Source organism: Moschus berezovskii, chromosome 6, assembly GCF_049115385.1.
Source record: "Moschus berezovskii isolate FMDL1 chromosome 6, NW_MosBer_1.0, whole genome shotgun sequence".
Classification (NCBI taxonomy): Eukaryota; Metazoa; Chordata; class Mammalia; order Artiodactyla; family Moschidae; genus Moschus; species Moschus berezovskii.
The window spans coordinates 23233095-23253029 of record NC_142465.1 but is presented as its reverse complement, the minus strand read 5'-3'; the positions used below and the strand labels follow the sequence as shown (position 1 = coordinate 23253029).

Here is a 19935-nt window from a genome sequence, read left to right as displayed (position 1 = left end):
CAAACACGGTAACAATTTTGATAGATGATCAGCAGTAATCTCATCTCATTCATCCGAAGGAATCATTAGACCACTGTTTGAATAATGCTGATTATTTGGTAAATACTGCAACTGAAACATAAAGCAGATAAAGTGGGTTGCATTTAATGGCGATAAGTAGCAGCGTGCTCTGGTGCTGTCCTGGCTTCCTCTTTAAGAACTTCCTGCTTACTCCTCTGGGTATGTGTTTAGTGCAAATAAATTTTCATGATTCTTAACCACTCCTTTTATAAAGTTACTGAATCTAGTTCATATTCTCTTTGACTCATGATGGCATGAAAAATATTTTTGAACTTTATGATATATTTGAATATGAATTCTCCTGGACCATGTTCCCCACGATAGTTTGTTAAAAATACAGTCATTTTCAAAATTAATGTTTTAAATTGAGGTATAGTTTATTTATGATATTGTGTTAGTTTCTGGTGTACAGCAAAGTGATATATTTACATATTATATATTTTTTCAGATTCTTTTCCCTTATAGGTTATTTAAAAATATTGAGTATAGTTCTATGTACTATACAATAGGTCCTTCTTAGTTATCAAATCATGGTTGTTATCCTTTGGTTTCTGAGTTTCTTCTACCAGCAAAATTAGGAGCAAAACACCCATACCTTTCTACACTATAAACATAGAAAAATGTAGGAAAGAAAAATATAGTATGTCTATCAAACAGTAATACATGGCATCTTCAGTTATTTATAATGAAGTGTTTGTTACTGATTTTCTACTTGTAAGCTCTCTGTCCTAAATACTAGAGACATAGTTTAGATCCCTGGGTCGGGAGGATCCCCTGGAGTGGGAAGTGGCAACCCTCTCCAGTATTCTTGCCTGGAAAAGTCCATGGACAGAAAAGCCTGGTGGACTACAGTCCGTGGGGTCACAAAGAATTGGACACGACTGAATGACTGAGCACACACACATTCATTTATTTATTCAGCTGCCACCAGCCCTTAAATAGCCTGTTAATTAGAGAAACCAGACATAGGAGAATTTTTTAAACTTTGACTACAATGGGTAGAAAATTATCTTTAATTCAACAGATTTTATTAATTATTTTATGTATGCCTCATACAGGCAGTACTCACCATATTGTCAACTATCTAAAAGAAGTCGAGGTATGACTTCTGTCTTCTCGAAAGGTGCAATTCAGATTTTAGTGGAAGCAGGGGACATGAGTTTGAGTGAACTCCGGGAGTTGGTGATGGACAGGGAGGCCTGGCGTGCTGTGATTCATGGGGTCGCGGAGAGTCGGACACGACTGAGCGACTGAACTGAACTGAACTGAGGGGAGGACACAATATGATAATATTGATAATGATAGGTAATTGATTACAGAGTATAGATTAAACTCTTTACCAGTATTGTCACAGCCATCGTATAATATAGCCCAATAAAATTTCTTCATTTTACAGATGAGGAAACTAAGGCTTCAAGAGGCCAAGGAATTTGTCCAAGGTCACACAGTCAGTGCACAGAAAAGACTAAAGCCAAGTCTGTGCGACTTGATGCCTCATTCATATAGTGCCATATTATATGTTAGCATGGATAATTACACAGTATTACAAATAGCAGAAGTGGAAGGAAAAATAATAATTGCCGTTAAGAAACAAAATTTTAATTTTTATAGAGATTTAGATCAGGGACAAACTGCATCTATTTGGGGAAGATGAGGAATGACTTCATTAATTTGCAAATGCAAATTAAAATCAACTAATATAACGTGCATTGTGTATACCGAGATCACATAGAAAGCTTTCATTCTCTGTTTTTTGAATGATATAATGAATAATAAATAAAACAGTGGTTCTCAGTACCCAGCTGTGAATATACATTCCTGTTATAATCACAGTTATCATTAATCGTACTGGAATGTTCACATTATGCTAGCTGGTGAGTAGAACCATAAATAAATATAATATTTGCCCTCTAAAAGATGTTCTGTAAAGCTTGCCAGTTTTCTGAATGTAGCTTTGTTAAATGATTGGATGAATTCCTGCCTTAAAATTGCTTCTTTATAGTATTAAAACACAGTGAGGAAGCCAGTCTTATTCAAGTGAGCAAAGCATGAAACATGAGTTATTTTATGTGTACAATTAAAACATGACTTTTCACACACAGCTTACTTCTCCTGAACTTGGCACTTGAAGAGTTTTAAGGAATAGTAGATAAGCTTGTAAAAAATGTCAAGGGATGGCATTATTTATCTCAGGGAGTCAGCAAGCCCAGGAAATTATTTTTTCAGAAATTTATTCTAAATAATCCTTTTGATTCTGTGGTAATTTTACGCTTCATAAAAACAATGAGGATAGTTATTTGGCTTGTTGGTTTGATTGGTCCTCTGTGTACATTACCATGATACTAAAGTGGTGGTGGTGTATTTGCTTTTGCAGCACATATACTAAAATTGAAAAGATACAGAAAATACTAGAGTGGCCACCACAAGAGGATAACATGAATTTATTAAATGTGCCATGTGTCTTGGAATATTTTATTTGTAGATAGGGAGGCTCAAGGTCATGAAGTTGTTTAGTTCAGTCACTCAGTCGTGTCCGACTCTTTGCGACCCCATGAATCATAGCACGCCAGGCCTCCCTGTCCATCACCAACTCCCAGAGTTCACTCAAACTCATGTCCACAGAGTCGGTGATGCCATCCAGCCATCTCATTCTCTGTTGTCCCCTTCTCCTCCCGCCCCCAATCCTTCCCAGCATCAGAGTCTTTTCCAGTGAGTCAACTCGTCGCATGAGGTGGTCAAAGTATTGGAGTTTAGATCTCCCCAAATAAATCTAAAAATTCAAGGTAATTCCAATAAACATCCCAGTAAGATTTTTAATGAAACCTAGAAAGTTGATTTCATGGCATATATGGAAGAGTAAAGGGCCAAAAATACCCAGGGCAATTTTGAAGCTCTTTGAAGGTTGGGGACTCACTCATTAAGCTCTAAGAATGAGCATCCCTGGTGGCTCAGATGGTAAAGAATCTGCCTGTGATGCTGGAGACCCAGGTTTGATCCCTGGGTCAGGAAGATTCACCTGTGGAAGGGAATGGCTACCCATTCCAGTGTTCTTGCCTGGAGAATTTTTCGGACAGAGGAGCCTGATGGGCTCCAGTCCACAGGGTTGCAAAGTCGGACACAACTGAGCGACTAACACACACACACACACTGTATTGTTACAGGGTTTGAAATATGTGAAGGACACATAGACAGAACCACACAAATGCAGATGGTTGGTGTATGAAAGGCCTGACTCTCTGGATCCGTGAAGATGAAGTAGACACTAAATCGACTGTTCAATAAATGTTGCTGGGATGGCCAGCTATTTGGAAAAAAATAAAATTATGTTCTTACTTTTAACCACAAACAAAATTAATAGCAGATGGGTTAAAGCCTTAAGTGTGAAAAACCATACCTCAAAACTTCTAAAAGAAAACAGAGGAACATATTTGTATTTTGGGTAGTCAAGGATTACTTAAGCAAAATATAAAATGTACAAATCATAAAAGAAAAAGTTTAATAAATTTGACTACATTTAAAGCAAAAAAAATCTGTAAAAATATATCCCATAAAATAAAAGTGAACCCAATCCACAGAGTACGGGATGTATTACACATATAAACAAAGTATTTACAACTGTAATATATCAGGAACACTTTTTTGTTTATTTTATCAAAGTATAGTTGAATTAAAATGTTGTGTTAATTACTGCTGTATAGCAAAGTGATTCAGTTATAAAGTCTATTCTCTGTCCCTAATTCTGTTTCTGTTTCATAGGTAGGTTCATTTGTGTCATATTTCAGATTCCACATATAAGTGATATCATGGTATTTGTCTTTCTCTTTCTGACTTACTTAGTATGATATTCTTTAGTCACATCCATATTGCTGTAAATGGCATTGTGTCATTCTCTTTTATGACTGAATAGTATTGTGTATATGTACCACATCTTATTTATCCATTCATCTGTGAAAGGACATTTAGGTTGTTTCCTTGTCTTAGCTATTGTGAATCGTGCTGCTATGAACATAAGTGGGCACGTATCTTTTTGAATTATAGTAGTTTTGTCTGGATATATGCCCAGGAGTGTCATTGCTATGTTACATGGTAATTCTTTTTTTTTTTTAATGGTGGCCATTCTGACCAGTGTGAAGTGGTACCTCACTGTAGTTCTGATTTGCACTTCTCTCTATGAGGCACTCTTAAATATTAATTAGAAAAAAGAGAAGTAGACCAACTAAACAGTGGACAGAAGACATAAGTAGGCAACTTGCAGAAGAATGATCAATATACACATAAAATATGCTCAAGTCACCAGTAATCAAAGAAATGCACAATGAAATTAAAACTTTGAGAAATCATTTCCTGTCCATTAGTTTGTTAAAATTTAAAATGTCTATCAGATATTTTTGACTTTGTAGAAAAAGGGGAGATTTTCTTCTGCACAGGGAAGAGTAGGTTGATCCCACCATTTGGGAGAATATCTGGTAAAACTGTGACTCTAGAGAAACTCACCTTCCTGTGTACTAGACACATTTATAAGAGTGCTTACTATGGAATTCAATGCTAGTTACCAGTACAAAGGATACATAAATTATGGAATAATCCATCAGTGGAATGCTATTTGGCAATGAAAATAAGTGAAGCAAACTTATCTGTAGCAAATCCAACAATATTGGTTAACAGAAACTACTAAAGAGACCTAATATAATACTGTTTTATGTGAAGCTTGAATACATGCAAAAGCAATACTGCTCTTTAGGGGTGTCAACTTATGTGATAAAAGTAGAGGGACATAGGTTGGGGTGACAGACACCATATTCAGAATGGTGGCATCCTTTAAGAGGGTGGAGGAGAAGGTTGCTTTATTATTCTTATACCTTTTCACTGAATTTTTTTTAAAGTTTATTATAATTGGTTTACAATTTTATGTTAATTTGTGCTGTGCAGCAGAGTTATTCAGTTATACATATATATATATATATACACACACACATTCCTTTTCATATTGGTTTCTGTTATGGTTTATCATAGGACACTGAATATAGTTCCCTGTGGTATTCAGTAGGACCTTGTTTATCCATGCCATATATGAGTTTGTTTCTGCTGATCCCAAACTCCTGATCCATTCCTCCCCCACCTTCTTGGAAACCACAAGGCTATTCTCGATGTTTGTGAGTCTGTTTCACAGATAAATTCATTTATGTCATATTTTAGATTCCACATATAAGTGATATCATGGTATTTGTCTTTCTCTTTTTGACTTAACTTCACTTGGTATTTTCATTGAATTTTAAGAGCAAAATTGGAACTTAAAAATATTAGTTATTATGAGATGAAAAGAGGAGGATTCCAGATTCATTCAGAAATGTTAGTGTTACAATGAGGCTGCATCTCTTATTCATGCCTATATTAATTTCACTTGATGGTTGATATGCATACAGAGAAGGGGCAGCTTTCTGAAAGATGATCAGATGGGTTTTTTTTTGAGACATGATATGGGTGCAACTAAACCAAATGTGGTCTTCCAAATCAGACTTCAGTTTTTGCAAGGTGTGATCCTTACTTGAATGTAAAACATCTTTTAAAGCACTACATCATTGTACAGTATAAGCTACTACCTGCCTCAGAATTTAGATTCATACACACACACACCTGTTTTGAACAGAGTGCGGTATCGCTATAAATAATGGTTGATTTCTACCCTAGTCATTTCAGCAGTTTGCATAAAATGTTCTTGTTGATTCTACAGGAAAGAGATAATAAGAATAAATCCCTTACTCTTTAGGCCTTTGGGGTATAACAGCAGGATTTACAAGAGATATAATAACTACGTGTTTTCTCTTTGGAATTTACAGAATGTTTTATTGGTTTTATATTCATCTAGAATACTGGGAATAGCATTTTTAGTTTTATATTAACGCAGAAGAGAGAGTACTAATTCTAGTTCATGGACTACCTGCTCTCTTTCTCTACTTCCCCTAGATAATTCTGGGTAGTGCTTTATCATTAATTAAGATTTATCTGATAAAGTGCACAATTTGAGACTCAGCACAGGGCATTTGAAGACATATTCCTTTAAGGGATTCATAGCTTATGTTTGCCTAATCATGAAACTTGGAAGGATTTTTTGCACAGATTTATTTGTCCTAACTCTATCCTACCTATTCATGGCTTCAAAACTAATAAGCTTCTCTGGAGATGATAGTAAAGATTAAAAATAAAGACAGACAGATTTATGGCCTTGGCTGTCATTTCCAAGGGCACAGAATTAATCATTCAGATATTCTAGTTGATAGCTGCATTGAGGCAGGGGTGTTTTTCAAGTCTTCTGACAAAAATGAAATTTCCAATTTGGTTTGAAGAAGAGAAATCAAAGCCCTCGGTAAAACGTTACCACAAAGCCTCTTTTTTCTCTCTTTGAGAAAAAAAAGATGTATGATTTTTCCCAAGGGATAAACAGAAGGCTTTCTCAGCTCAGCGAATTTAGTCTGGGAGACACAAATTTCACATGACATTCTCTGATTCTATCCTAGAAATATTTTTAAATCAATCCAACTGGATCAGATAAGTATGTTCTTACAAGGATGTTCAATACACTGTGCAGATATAAAATAGATGTGGTTTTCTCTTTCAGGATGAACAGCCTTTTCTTCCTAAGAGTGTTAGAAACTGAGAACAATTCCTGCCTGTGTTGTGGCCCTGTGACAAGCCCACACAGGTGACTCCATAGCTCTGTGTTCTGTATCTCCAATTAATCCATCCACACCTTGGTTAACACTGGCTTTTGATCTCAAGGAAAGAACCAAAGACAGAGCAACACTCTGACTCACTTCTGAAATACATCCGTCCCCTTCTGGTCAGGATTCTCAGAAGAACTCAGTAACCGTCTGAATCCTTTGTGTTGATGGTAAACTCAGTGTAAAGCCTCCCACTCACTGGCCGCCACTTCCTCTAGTCTTCCAGTTTCGATAATTCATCAGCTCCAGAGGAGCTCCAGCCCACCGAGCCTCTGCCTTTTCATTGCTCACGTTCTGTGTCTGTATGCACGTCTCTTCTTTATGGGCTTAGATTCTATAGTCAGCATCATATTCACGCCCTCGCCCCCTTTCTCTCTCCATTGTAGTCACCAAAAAAACTTCAGCCTGGTTATATTTTTCTGCCAACTCTATACACCCAAGCAACTGAACTTGACTAGCCAGCCATGCTGACTGACTTCCCCTTGCATTTATTCATACAAAACTCCAGGAGCACTCAGTACTGCCTCGCAATCCATTTACTAAGTAGTTACCTCCTCCCTTTCCTGTGACATCAGCGCTCTCTTTCTGTTTGATCTTTTTCATCAGCACGCGTTTGTGATGTAGTTCTCATCTTTCAAAAGGAAAACTTCATTTGACCCCTCATCTGTTTCCAGGTCCTGTCACATTGCTCTGCTCTCCTTTTTGGCAAAACTTCTTAAAAGAAAGGCATACATTCAGTCTTCCTGTTTTCATTTTCCTTTTTTCACCCTTCTGAATTCACTTCAGTTCAGCTTTTGCCCCCACCATTCCACTCCTGTCAAGGTTCACATCAGTCTTTCTACAGGACTTGGTCTTGGAGACCACTCCCTTTTCCTTCCTTGGCTTCTAGTCCAGTACCTCACCTTCCACATGAGCCGCTAGTCACCTTTCCTGCTCCTTTCTTCCTGCCTTCTAAAGTCTTTGCAGTTATTCTGTTTGGTTCCTAGACTCATAGCTATAAAGAGTTACATGCCTCACACCCCAACTCCAAGGGAACAGAAGCTTCTGCAAGTGATACCCTTCCAGACCTTGCCTTATGTACCTCTTCACCTGGCTGTTCATTTGTGTCCATTGTAAAAACTGGTAAATATATGTATGTTCTATGCTGCATGCTAAGCCAAAGCAACCCCATCAACTGTAGCCTGCCAGTCTCCTCTGTGGGATTTCCCAGCAAGAATACTAGAGTGGGTTGCTGTTCCTTTCTTCAGGGAATCTTCCTGACCCAGGGATCAAACCTGGGTCTCCTGTATTGTAGGCAGATTCTTTATGACTTGCACCACCTGGGAAGCCCATATATATTCTGATAATTCCCAAGTTTATATCTTTAGCCCCAGGCTCTCCACAGAAATCTAGATTCATGTATTTCCAGATATATCCATGACTTTTCCATTTGGAAATCACATAAGCATCTCAAACTTAACATGCCCAAAATTTATTCTCTACCTTCCTTCCCATTAAAAAATGCATCATCAGTGGAGCTAAATCATAATGTAACACCTTACCCAGCTTTATTTTTCTTTATAACCCTTGTTACTACCTGAGATTATATCACATATCTGTATATTTACCCACTGGAATATAACCCCATGTCAACAGGGTCTCTTGTTTATTCACTTCTTGTATCAGGCAGAGTAATGGTCCAAAAAGATGTCCATGTCCTCATTTCCAGCATCTGTCAAAAAAGTTCTTTACATGGCAGAGGTGCTTCCCAGGTGGCGCTAGTGGTAAAGAACCTACCTGCCAATTCAAGAGACAGAAGAGATGCCAGTTCGATCACTGGGTAGGGAAGATCCCCTGGACGAGGGCATGGCAACCACTCCAGTATTCTTGTGTGGAGAATCCCATGGACAGGGGAACCTGGCGGCCTATGGTCCATGGAGCCGCTAAGAGTCAGACACAACTGAAGCCACTGAGCATGCAAACAGGCATGCACATGGCAACGGGGCTCTGCAAATATGATCCAGTTAAGGACCTTGGGATGGGGAGATTATCCTAGATTATGGTCCAGTGCAATCACAGTGGTCCTTAGAGGGTGAAGAGGGAGGCATGGGAAGTAGAGAAGTGGAGATCAGAGTGATGGAGCCTAGAGCTACAAATGTCAGCATCTTCAAGGAGCTGGAAAAGGCAAGGATAGTTTCCCCCCAGAACCGCCAGAAGGAACTCTGTGGGGAACTCTGCTGATACCTTGACTTTAGCCCCATAAAATCTTATCTGGGCCTTCAGAACTTTAAGAGAGTAAATCTGTATTGTTTTAAGCCACTAAACTTGTGGGTAATTTAAGTCATGGTAGGAAACTAATATACTCCTATATCCCTGGCATCTAGAGTTTTCCAGACCCATAAGTGCTAAAATAAAACAATCTTGTTTGAATAAATGGTGTATCTTCATTATTTTAGATACCATATAAAGATAATTGGAGTTTCTAATCTTGATTCTGAATGTTCTCATTGAAAATAAATGATCCATTCTTTCTTTAAAAAGTAGTCTTTGCTTTTATTTTTGTCCAGGCAAAAGATATTTTTTGTTATCCTAGTCTATTTCAGGCAGGCATTTTGTAAGAGAGTAGTGTGCGTGTAGTGACTTAAAAACTCTCAGAATGTCAGGAATGGAAAGGACTTTCAAAGGGCATTCAGTTTGAATTTCCTGATTTAATGTTTGTATATTTCTCACAATATCCCTGACAAGTGACCATCCCAAGTCTATTTTAGAACCTTCAATGATGGGAAACTCACTTTAGCTGGAGGGGTCAAGACCACTTTTGGATAGACTGTTCTCGCTGTAAGTTTTAGTTTCTACTTACAGAATTGAAGCAAAACTAGAAATGTTGATTATAAGCCCAAACTGACTTATTTTAGGGCTTCCCATGTGGCTCAGGGAAAAGAATCTGCCTGCAATGGGGGAGACTTGGGTTCAATCCCTGTGTTGGGAAGATCCCCTGGAGAAGGGAAAGGCTACCCACTCCAGTATTCTGGCTTAGAGAATTCCATGAACTGTATAGTCCATGGGGTTACGAAGAGTCGGACATGACTGAGCGACTTTCACTTTCACTTTACATGTGAAGTGCCTCCTTTGCGTTCATGCTTGTCAGAAAATCCTTATGCTATTTCACCAGAAACCATCAAATATACTTTTAGGGGATAAAAATCAAGCCGTGATTTTCAGGTGAGTGATAAATGCTTATATTGCTCCCTGATTGTGCCTTTGTGTGTGCATGTGTGTGTTCATGTCTGACTCCTTATGACCCCATGAACTGGAGCCCACCAAGCTCCTGTATCTGTGGAATTTTCCAGGCAAGAATACTGGAGTGGGTTGCTGTTTCCTTCTCCAGCAGATCTTCCAGACCCAGGGATCAAACCCACATCTCTTGTGTCTCCTGCACTGGCAGGTGGATTCTTTACCAACTGTGCCACCTGGGAAGAGACTGCACCTTTAGGAGGCATTTAAGACTAATTTTTAGTAGAGAACGATATTATCTTAACTTTTAAGTTTATACTTCTCTCCAAATACTGTCAAATTATTAATACTTACATTTTGTTGATGGCTCGTCAGATGCAGGACAGTCAGTTGAGTTTAGTTCAACAAATGTTGAGCCCCGTCCGTGTCTCATACTCTGTGCTAGGCACCTTAGGAAGAAAAATGACCAAGTTATGGCTCCTGCCCTCAAGAGAGTAACCCTCATAATCTGCTAGGGAATACAGACATGAAAACACAAACAGAACAAGAAGTGATAAGTGCTCTACTGATGGCACAAAGCCTTATAAGAGTTTATGATGTTAGAAATGTTCTAATTTCATTCTTTTGCATGTAGCTATCCAATTTCCCCAGCACCACTTATTGAAGAGACTGTCTTTTCTCCATTGTATATTCTTGCCTCCTTTGTCATAGATTAATTGACCATAGGTTATAAGTTTATTTCTGAGCATCTGTCCTGTTCCATTGATCTATATTTCTGTGTCTGTGCCATTACCATACTGTCTTGATTACTGTAACTTTGTAGTATAATCTGAAGTCAGGGAGCCTGATTCCTCCAGCTCCATTTTTCTTTCCCGAGATTGCTTTGGCTATTCAGAGTCTTATGTGTTCCCATACAAATTAAAAAAAAATTTTTTTTTGTTCTAGTTCTGTGAAAAATGCTATTGGTAGTTTCATTGGGATTATATTAAATCTGTAGGTTCCTGTGGGTAATATGACCATTTTAACAATATTGATTCTTCTAGTCCAAGAACATAAGATATCTTTCCATCTGTTTCTGTCATCTTCAATTTCTTTTATCAGCATCCTAAAGTTTTTGGAGTATGGTACAGGTCTTTTGCCTCATTAAGTAGGTTTATTCTTAGATATTTTATTCTTTTTGAAATAATAGTAAATGGGATTGTTTCCTTAATTTCTCTTTCTGATCTTTCCTTATTAGTGTATAGAAAGGGAAGAGATATCTGTATGTTAAGTTTTTATCCTGAAACTTTACCAAATTCACTGATGAACTTGAGTAGGTTTCTGGTAGATTCATATAGAATCATGTTGGGCTTCCCTGGTGGCTCAGACAGTAAAGAATCTTCCTGCAATGCAGGAGACCCAGGTTCCATCCCTGGGTTGAGAAGATACCCTGGGGAAGGGAATGGCAACCCACTCCAGTATTCTTGCCTGGAGAATCCCATGGATGAAGGAGCCTGGTGGGCTACAGCCCATGGTGTCGCAAAGAGTCAGACACGACTGAGTGACTAACACTTCACACACAGTTTCATGTCACCTTCTAACTGGGACTGTTTTATTTCTTTTCTAATTTAGATTCCTTTTATTTCTTTTTCTTCCCTGATTGTCATGGCTAGATCTTCCGAAACTATGTTGAATAAAAGTGGCAAGAGTGGACATCTTCATCTTGTTCTTGGTTTTAGAGGAAATGCTTTCAGTTTTTCATCATTGAGTATGATGTCAGTTTATATAGGTTTGTCATATATGGCCTTTAATATGTTGAGGTAGGTTCCTTCTATGCCCACATCCTGGAGAGTTGTTGTTGTTTTTCCTTAATCATAAATAGATGTTGGGTTTTGGCAAAAGCTCTTTCTACATCTATTGAGAGATCATGTGGTTTTTATTATTCAATTTGTTAATGTGGTGTATCACACTGATTGACTTGCAGACAAGGAAAAGTCCTTGCATCCCTAGGATAAAGCCCACTTGATCATGTATATGATCCTGTAAATGTATCATTGGATTTGCTTTGCTGTCATTTTGTTGAGAATTTTTGCATCTATGTTCAGTGATATTGCCCTGTAATTTTCTTTATTTGTGGTATCTTTGTCTGGTTTTGCTTCCCTGGTGGCTAAGCTGCTAAAGAATCCACCTGCAATGAGAGAGACCTGGGTTCGATCACCGGGTTGGGAAGATCCCCTGGAGTAGAGAACAGCTACCCACTCCAGTATTCTGGCCAGGAGAATTCCATGGACTCAATAGTCCATGGAGTCGCAAAGAGTCGGACACGACTGAATGACTTTCACTTCAACAGTTTGTCTGGTTTTGGAATCAGGGTGATTGTGGCCTCATAGAATAAGTGTGGGAGTGTTTCTTCTTTTGCAGTTTTTTGGAATAGTTTCAGAAGGATAGATGTTTCCTGTTTTCCAAATATTTGATAGACGTTAGCTATGAAGCTGTCTGGTCCTGGAATTTTGTTAGGATTTTTTAAAATCATAATTTTACTTTCAGTACTTGTGATTTGTCTGTTCATACTTTCTAATTCTTCCTAATTCAGTCTTGGAAGATTGTACCTTTCTAAGAATTTGTCCATTTCTTCTAGATTGTCCGTTTTATTGGCATAGAGTTGTTTATAGTAGTCTCTTATGGTTCTTTGTATTTCTGTGGTGTCAATTATATTTTTGTCAGTTTGATTAATATGCATTAGTCTTGGCGTGTTCCTCCTTGGGTTTATCTATTAATATATGGGACTCTCTGCACTTCCTGAACTTGTGTGACCATTTCCATTCCCAAGTTAGTTAAGTTTTCACCTGTTATCTCTTCAGATATTTTCAGACCCCTTCTGCCTTCTCTAGGACCCCTATAAGGGGAATGTTGGTACATTTAATGTTGTTTCAGAGGTTCTGAGAGTGTCCTCATTTCTTTTCATTCTTTATTCTGTTCCATGGCGGTGATTTCCACCCATCTGTGTTTCAGCTCACTTATTTGTTCTTTTGCTTCATTTATTGTGCTACTGATTCCATGTAGTGTGTTTTTCATCTCAGTTATTGTATAGTTCAACTGTTTGTTGTTTGTATTTTCTAGCTTTTTATATTTTCTTGTATCTTCTTGGTCTGTGCCCCCATTCTTTTTCTGATATCATGGATCATCTTTACTATCATTGTTCTGAGTTCTTTTTTAGGTAGTTTGCCTATCTCCACTCTGCATCACCAACTCAATGGATATGAGTTTGAGTAAACTCGAGGAGTTGGTGATGGACAGGGAGGCCTGGTGTGCTGTGATTCATGGGGTCGCAAAGAGTCGGACACGACTGAGTGACTGAACTGAACTGAACTGAACTGTGTAATTGTTCTTCTGGGGTTTTATCTTGTTCCTTCTTCTGGAACATATTTCTCTGTCATCTTACTTTGTCTGACTTTCTGTGATTGCAGTTTCTGTTTCACAAACTGAAAGACTGTAGTTCCTCTTGCTTTTAGTGTCTGCCTCCTGCTGGGTGTGTCTGGTCTAGGAGCTTTGTGCAGGTTTCCCAGTGGGAGGGCTGTGTCATGGTGTGTGTTTAGAGGTGGCTGTACATTCAGGACAACTTTAGTCAGCGTGTCTACTGATGGATGGGGCTCCCTCCATTTGGCAGCTGTCCCCAAGGCGTTCCCACCTTGTTGGTTGTTTGTCATGAGGTGTTCCAGCGCTGAGCCTGTTGGCTGTTGAGTGGGGCCCTGTCTCTGTGAAAATGACAACCTCAAGGAGAACTCATGTCAGTGAATATTCCCCAGTATCTCTGCCATTAGTGCCCTTGACCCTATAGTGAGCCACAGCCCCACCTCCCCAGGAGACCCTCCAAGATCCTTAGGCAGGCCTGGCCCAGGCTCCTATGGAGTCATTACCTTACCGTGGCTTGCAGTGCATTTGAAATCAAATCTTATATGTGCCCTCCAAGAGTGGAGTCTCTGTTTCACCCAGTCCTATGGAGCTCCTGTACTTACGCTCTTCAAAGTCAGAGGCTCCTCCTCTTCCTGATGCCAGACCCCAGGTTCAGGAACCTCAAGTGAGGCTCAGAACTCTCCCTTCTGTGGGAATTGCCCACCTAGTGGTTATGGGATTTGATTATATTGGGAAAGCACCCCCTCCTACCATCTTGCTGTGTCTTCTTTTTCATCTTTGAGTGTAGAATATCTTTTTTGATAGGTTTCAGTCTTTTTTGTCGATGGTTCTTCAGCAGTTTGTTGTAATTTTGGTGTTTCATGAGAGGACTCAAACCCAAGCCCTTCTAGTCTGCCATCTTGTCTCCTCCCCTCAGAAATCAAATAATAGTCATCTTAATTGACATGACTTTTAAAATCAAGAATTAGACAGCATTTAACAACCTGTTTAAATGTATAACACCTCATCCTTCAGACAGATACATACAACATACAAACTATATTTCACTGAAAAAAAAACAAGGAAAATTGTGAATTTCCTCAATTCTCTTTTTTAGCCTTTTTTTCCTCTTGTAATTTTCAGTAGTTGAAGATAAAAATTAAATGCAAGTTGGGCTTTTAAAAGAGGAATATTGAAACTATATATATTATATATATATATATATAATTTTAAAGTTTGGAAAACATAACTCTTCCCATCTTTTCTATGGTGTCAAAGACAACAGAAACCACTGTTAGAACTCTACCAGACAAGGGTGAAGAGATCAGCGGATATTTCTTGAATCCTTCTTTAATGTCATCAGAATGTTCACCTACAGTCTTGAAAAAGAAAACAGAAGACATAAGCGACCTCCCTTCTGAGAGTCAAAGAAGCATACCGCTTGCTGTGACCGACGCATTAGAGCATATTATGGAACAGCTCAATGTTTTGACACAGGTGGGTTGGTGTGTTTCACACTTAGAGGTAAGAGCCTGGTTACAGCAGGCTGCAGAACTAGCAGAGCAGGGGGGATACTCTCTTTCTCAGCAAGCTCAAAGGTGGCAGTTAACAGAGCAACACATGCTCTGCTGAGATGCTCTAGATCTTGTGGAGGCAAGGTCTGAGCCCATGCGTATGTAAACGTGTGTTCATACACACACTGTACTATATCTGGCATCTGAGGACCAGAAGGGAGGGCAGGAGACAGTGAAGAACTGTTGTGGTCCTTCATGCTGTAAATTTGATTCTGGACAGTAATGTTTTGCCCTAAGAATTTTCTGATGCAGGGTATTCAGATTTTGGATATTATCAAAGAAATATTTAAGGCCAAAAGAAAAAATGTATTGGGATTAATCATTTCAGTTAGAATGAAATATTGGCAATGCTTTTAGTTTTCACTCTGAGGATAATTCCCTCTGTCCAATGTATAACTAACTCCCCTCATTCCAAAGCTTCTTAAAGGACACTCTATTCTGGAGATGAGGTTTTTGCATTCCCCTTTTAGAATATTACCCAGTCTTTTTTTTTTTTTATTGATGCTAAATTTTAATTTTTTACTGCACATGTTGACTTCCAGCATTCATTTTTTTTTACCAGACTGTATACATTCTTTTATTAAATTTCACTATATAGTCATGCTTGTAGTGAATAATTAATTTTACAGTGAAAAGGAAAGATGTAATGGCTTAATCCCTTTTAATTACATTTAAGCAATTTTTTAATTTATTTTTTTATTGAAGGATAATTGCTTTACAGAATGCCAGTTTACCTTTGCAAAGAAGGAATACCATGAATCTTAACATACCAAAGGTCTTACAACTCTTGGTCAGGAAATTTAGATGTCATATAATGGAAGCAGTGTATTAAAATGGATACATCAAAGGTTGTCCTTACAGTTCTCCTTGGTGTTTCTTTTCAATAAGTCTTACCATTCTTTGATAAATAGGATGAGGATACTAATATTTATCAGAGCAGATGCTGTCCCAACTTATACAGAAAGAAGCTCTGATGTGAACTGGAGATGTCGATTACTTCCCCAGAATAAATATTTCAAGTTGAAATAACTCTTGCATCAGTTCAGTTCAGTTCAGTCGCTCAGTCATGTCCAACTCTTTGTGACCCCATGAATCACAGCACACCAGGCCTCCCTGTCCATCACCAACTCCCGGAGTTCACTCAAACTAATGTCCATCGAGTCGGTGATGCCATCCAGCCATCTCATTCTCTGTCGTCCCCTTCTCCTCCTGCCTCCAATCCTTCCCAGCATCAGAGTCTTTTCCAGTGAGTCAACTTGTCGCATGAGGTGGCCAAAGTATATCTAATTCTTGTTTTCAGTCCTGTTCATTATAATTGCCCAGGTAATTAAGAATCGTCCAGATGTCCAGTTCTCATCTCCAGAGAATTAAAGACCTTGGCATGAATCTTTTAACGTTCCCTTCTGGGTTTAGAGCCAGTAATTAAAAATTTTACCCTTTAGATAACATCTCCGAACCTTGGAGTTAAGGGACATGGATACGGGTCATGACAGGTTGTGGGAATAAGTCTTGTGAGACCTTGGAGTCATAAGATTTGTTCAGTGAAAATCATAGGAAAATCACCAATTTTTGCTTTGCAGTATTGTGCTGGAGGTGACTTTGTGTTTATCAGATGTCTCTCATCTTTAAAAGGCAGTTTGTCTCTCAACCTCCTGCCAGCTCTAGTTTTGATGGGCCTGTTTCCCAGGGCCCTGGCTCCTCACTTGCTGGCTTCCTCACTTGCGCTGTCACATTGAGTGGCAGGTCCTCTTGAGGGTCTTTCCATCCTCTGCTCTATCAGCTTCGTGACCCATTTCACCTTTTTCCCTGATTCAAGGTTAAATGAATCACTTTAAACTTTATTGATAAAGTCTCTACTTTTTTAACTTTGAGGGACTGACTACCCTTCAAATACGAAAGAAGTGAAAAGCAGGCATAGCACACTTGCAAAATGGGAACAGTGTGAATCTGTGGGCGAATCAAGTGAAATAAACACATTCTGATTCACTTCAATTACAGATGACTGAATATCTCCTAACCCTGTGGCAATGTTTATAATTCAGTACAGATTGTATTGGGTTGGCCAAAACATTCAGACTTTTCTGTAAGCTGTAAGATGTTACAGAAAAACTCAAACGAGCATTTGGGCCAACCTAACAAGGGAGCCTGTTGGGCTGCCGTCTGTGGGGTCGCACAGAGTCGGACACGACTGAAGCGACTTAGCAGCAGCAGCAGCAGCAACAATATCACTTTCTCATTATAATTTTTCAGACAGTAGGTAACTGCAGTTAACCAGTGTTATAGGTGTTGATAATATGCGTATCAAAAGCTTTTGCTTTTTGCATTGTGATAATGTATGTAAATATCAGGCAAAATGCTTGGAGCGTAGTAGGCACCCAAGAAATATTAGAAAGTATTATGAGCATTGCTGTTAATTTTGATCATTACCAGTATTGCAGTATTGTGCTGGAGGTGACTTTGTGTTTATCAGACATCTCTTGCCTTTAAAAGGCAGTTTTTCTCTCAACCTCATGCCAGCTTTAGTTTTGATTGGCCTGTTTACCAGGCCAATCATAACAAGTCATGATCTATAGTATGGAATATGAGAGAAAAAAAACTATTAAATAATAGAAGAAAAAAAAAGAACAACTGATTACTGTCAGAAACTGATAGGGAATCAATTCATTATCTTGAAACTAATTGACTAAAGTAACCATGCATTTATGCTGTTTTTCCTGTATGAACTGTACTTCCGGGTAACCAAATAATATATGAGAAGTGTATTTTATAAATCATCCCAACTAATAAATGGAAATAGAATGTCATTGCCCTCTAAAGAAAGAGTAGACTTACTGAGGGATCTAGCCTGAGTCTTATCAAGCCTTTGAATCCTGTTTCAAATTTATATAAAATACAGAGAGTAAAAGAACAGATTTAACTGTATCTGGAGCACACAGTCCCTAAAATCCAGTCTGGTAGGGAATCTATAGGTCAGATGGCCTGAGCCTGTAAATAGACAAATTATAAAGGAAATAAAGCAAGGAAGTGGGGAATCTGCAGATTAAATGGTAAAGATAAAGCTGTAGTTTCTAGGGATGCATACTTGAAAGATAAAACCATAAAAACATGCAGATTATTATTACAGTGGTCAGGATAGTGGCTGTTACTGCGTGCAAGGCACTAGTTCTTGACATGGTGCTGGTCACAAGGGTGTTTTTCTCATGAGAATTCATTGACACTTTTTAGTGTGCAATTTCCTGAATCTAGTTTATAGTGAAATTAAAAAAAAAAAACTGAAGTGAAGTAATCGATAATCACAATTTAAAAGTAGTTGTGTGTGTGTGTGTGTGTTCATATACTCACTTACTAGCCGAAGGAGTTAGAATAGCTAAGATTCATAAAGTCCTGTTGTGCCGGGCACCAGCTTAAGGATTTTACATGCCTGATTTCAATCAGTCTTCCTACCAACTCTGTGAGGTCCTGTTGTCATCTTCTGGGTGCAGAAATGAGTGGCAGTCATTATATTTTCAAGGTAAGCCAGGTATCCAGCTGTCTAGGGTAATATAGATATGGTCCATATGGATTGATTGTGGCAGAATGACCAGTGATGCCATTTAAGTGGTAGTGGGCATGTGGCATTCCGTCCCACCTCCCACATTCCACATTACCTGTGACACTATTTAACATGCCTCATGTGGTCTCTTCTCTGGCATCAATGCTTTAGAAGATCAGACTTTAGAATTGTCCATAGAGGGTTGATCATTTACTCCTTTTTCCTTAAATGCTTCCTCTTTTTCCCTTTTCCTCAAACGGCTTGGCAGTGCTTTGCCTTGTGGTGGGGTGCAGAAACAGAGCAAGTTCTGGAGCTCATTTCTGAGCCAACCTCCTAGTAAAAGGGTAGGCGTTACAGTTCTGAAAAAGATCAGTGCAGAGATTATCTTATCACCGTCATTCCCACCACCAGGTCTCCAGGCCCTGATGACTGTCCTCCTTGTTTTGCAGACTGTTTCGATCTTGGAGCAGCGACTGACTTTGACAGAGGATAAGCTGAAAGACTGCCTTGAAAATCAGCAAAAGCTTTTCAATGCGATCCAACGGAAAATTTGAACAGAAAAGTATGAGCAGAGTCATGAGACATGAACACATGTACATACACTCAGGAAGGCAATACCAGCTGCTTCATGCAACGCAACCATGTGCTAATTGTCATGGCATTTCTTAAAAGGGTGAGCAACAGAAAAGGCATAATTAAGGACCAGTTTAAACATACCAATCAATGTCTAGGACTAATTCAAATCATTACTATTTATGGTTCCAGTAATAAAGTGATAAGCATTCGAGTGGCTCTATATTTCCCCCCATATTACTTTTTAAATGTCAGTTTTCATTAATAGTTCAAATCCTGCCAGGAAAAGAACCAAATCTTTGGATTTTGTTGTTGTTTCAAATTGACCATGTTTAGGCAGTTCCTTCAACAATCAGTGTACTTAGTGAACAGTACCCTTTGGGTGAAATAAATTCTCTTACCTCTAAAGTAGCATTTTATGTGCAGAGAATGAATTAATGATCTGACTTGTATTTCTCAGTTAAAAAAATTTACTCTTTCTTACCTATGCCATTTGATGAAAAGATGATCTCACAAACTCTCAAACAAACCACAGAATTTCTACATCAAGAATACTTATTTTAATTAGCAACAGCACATACAGGACATATGGCAGGGATTTTGATTTAATTTACGGCATATATTGCTTATTCTCTGACCAACCTGAAAGAAAATGAAGAATTAGAAATATGTGAAGTGCACATATCTTCTCCCGTAGATGAAGGCACTGAATGTTTTCGGTTATATCCAAACCTGTGATATCAGTTTATGAAGATTAAATTAGTGCAGAATCCTCAAATCCCAGAACCATGCAATAGCAATACTTAAAAATATACACACATGTGTGTTCACATGCTTCAGGAATATTTAGGGTGATTTTGGTACCTGGATACAAGGACTTTAAAAGAACATT

General features: G+C 38.5%; 1 protein-coding gene and 1 pseudogene across 2 annotated transcripts in view; both read left to right on the top strand.

Moving 5' to 3' along the window:
• POC1B (POC1 centriolar protein B) overlaps positions 1 to 19297 on the top strand; it is a 110657-nt gene extending 91360 nt beyond the window's left edge. For both annotated transcript variants that reach the window (XM_088836847.1, XM_055396735.2), the window contains 2 exons: positions 14643 to 14861; positions 18920 to 19297. In XM_088836847.1, the coding sequence (XP_088692973.1) occupies positions 14643 to 14861; positions 18920 to 19024 (324 nt within the window). In that variant the 3' untranslated portion in view covers positions 19025 to 19297. The remainder of the gene's footprint in view (positions 1 to 14642; positions 14862 to 18919) is intronic.
• On the top strand, positions 2423 to 2523 carry LOC148777553 (U6 spliceosomal RNA; annotated as a pseudogene).
• Positions 19298 to 19935: the final 638 nt, after the last annotated feature.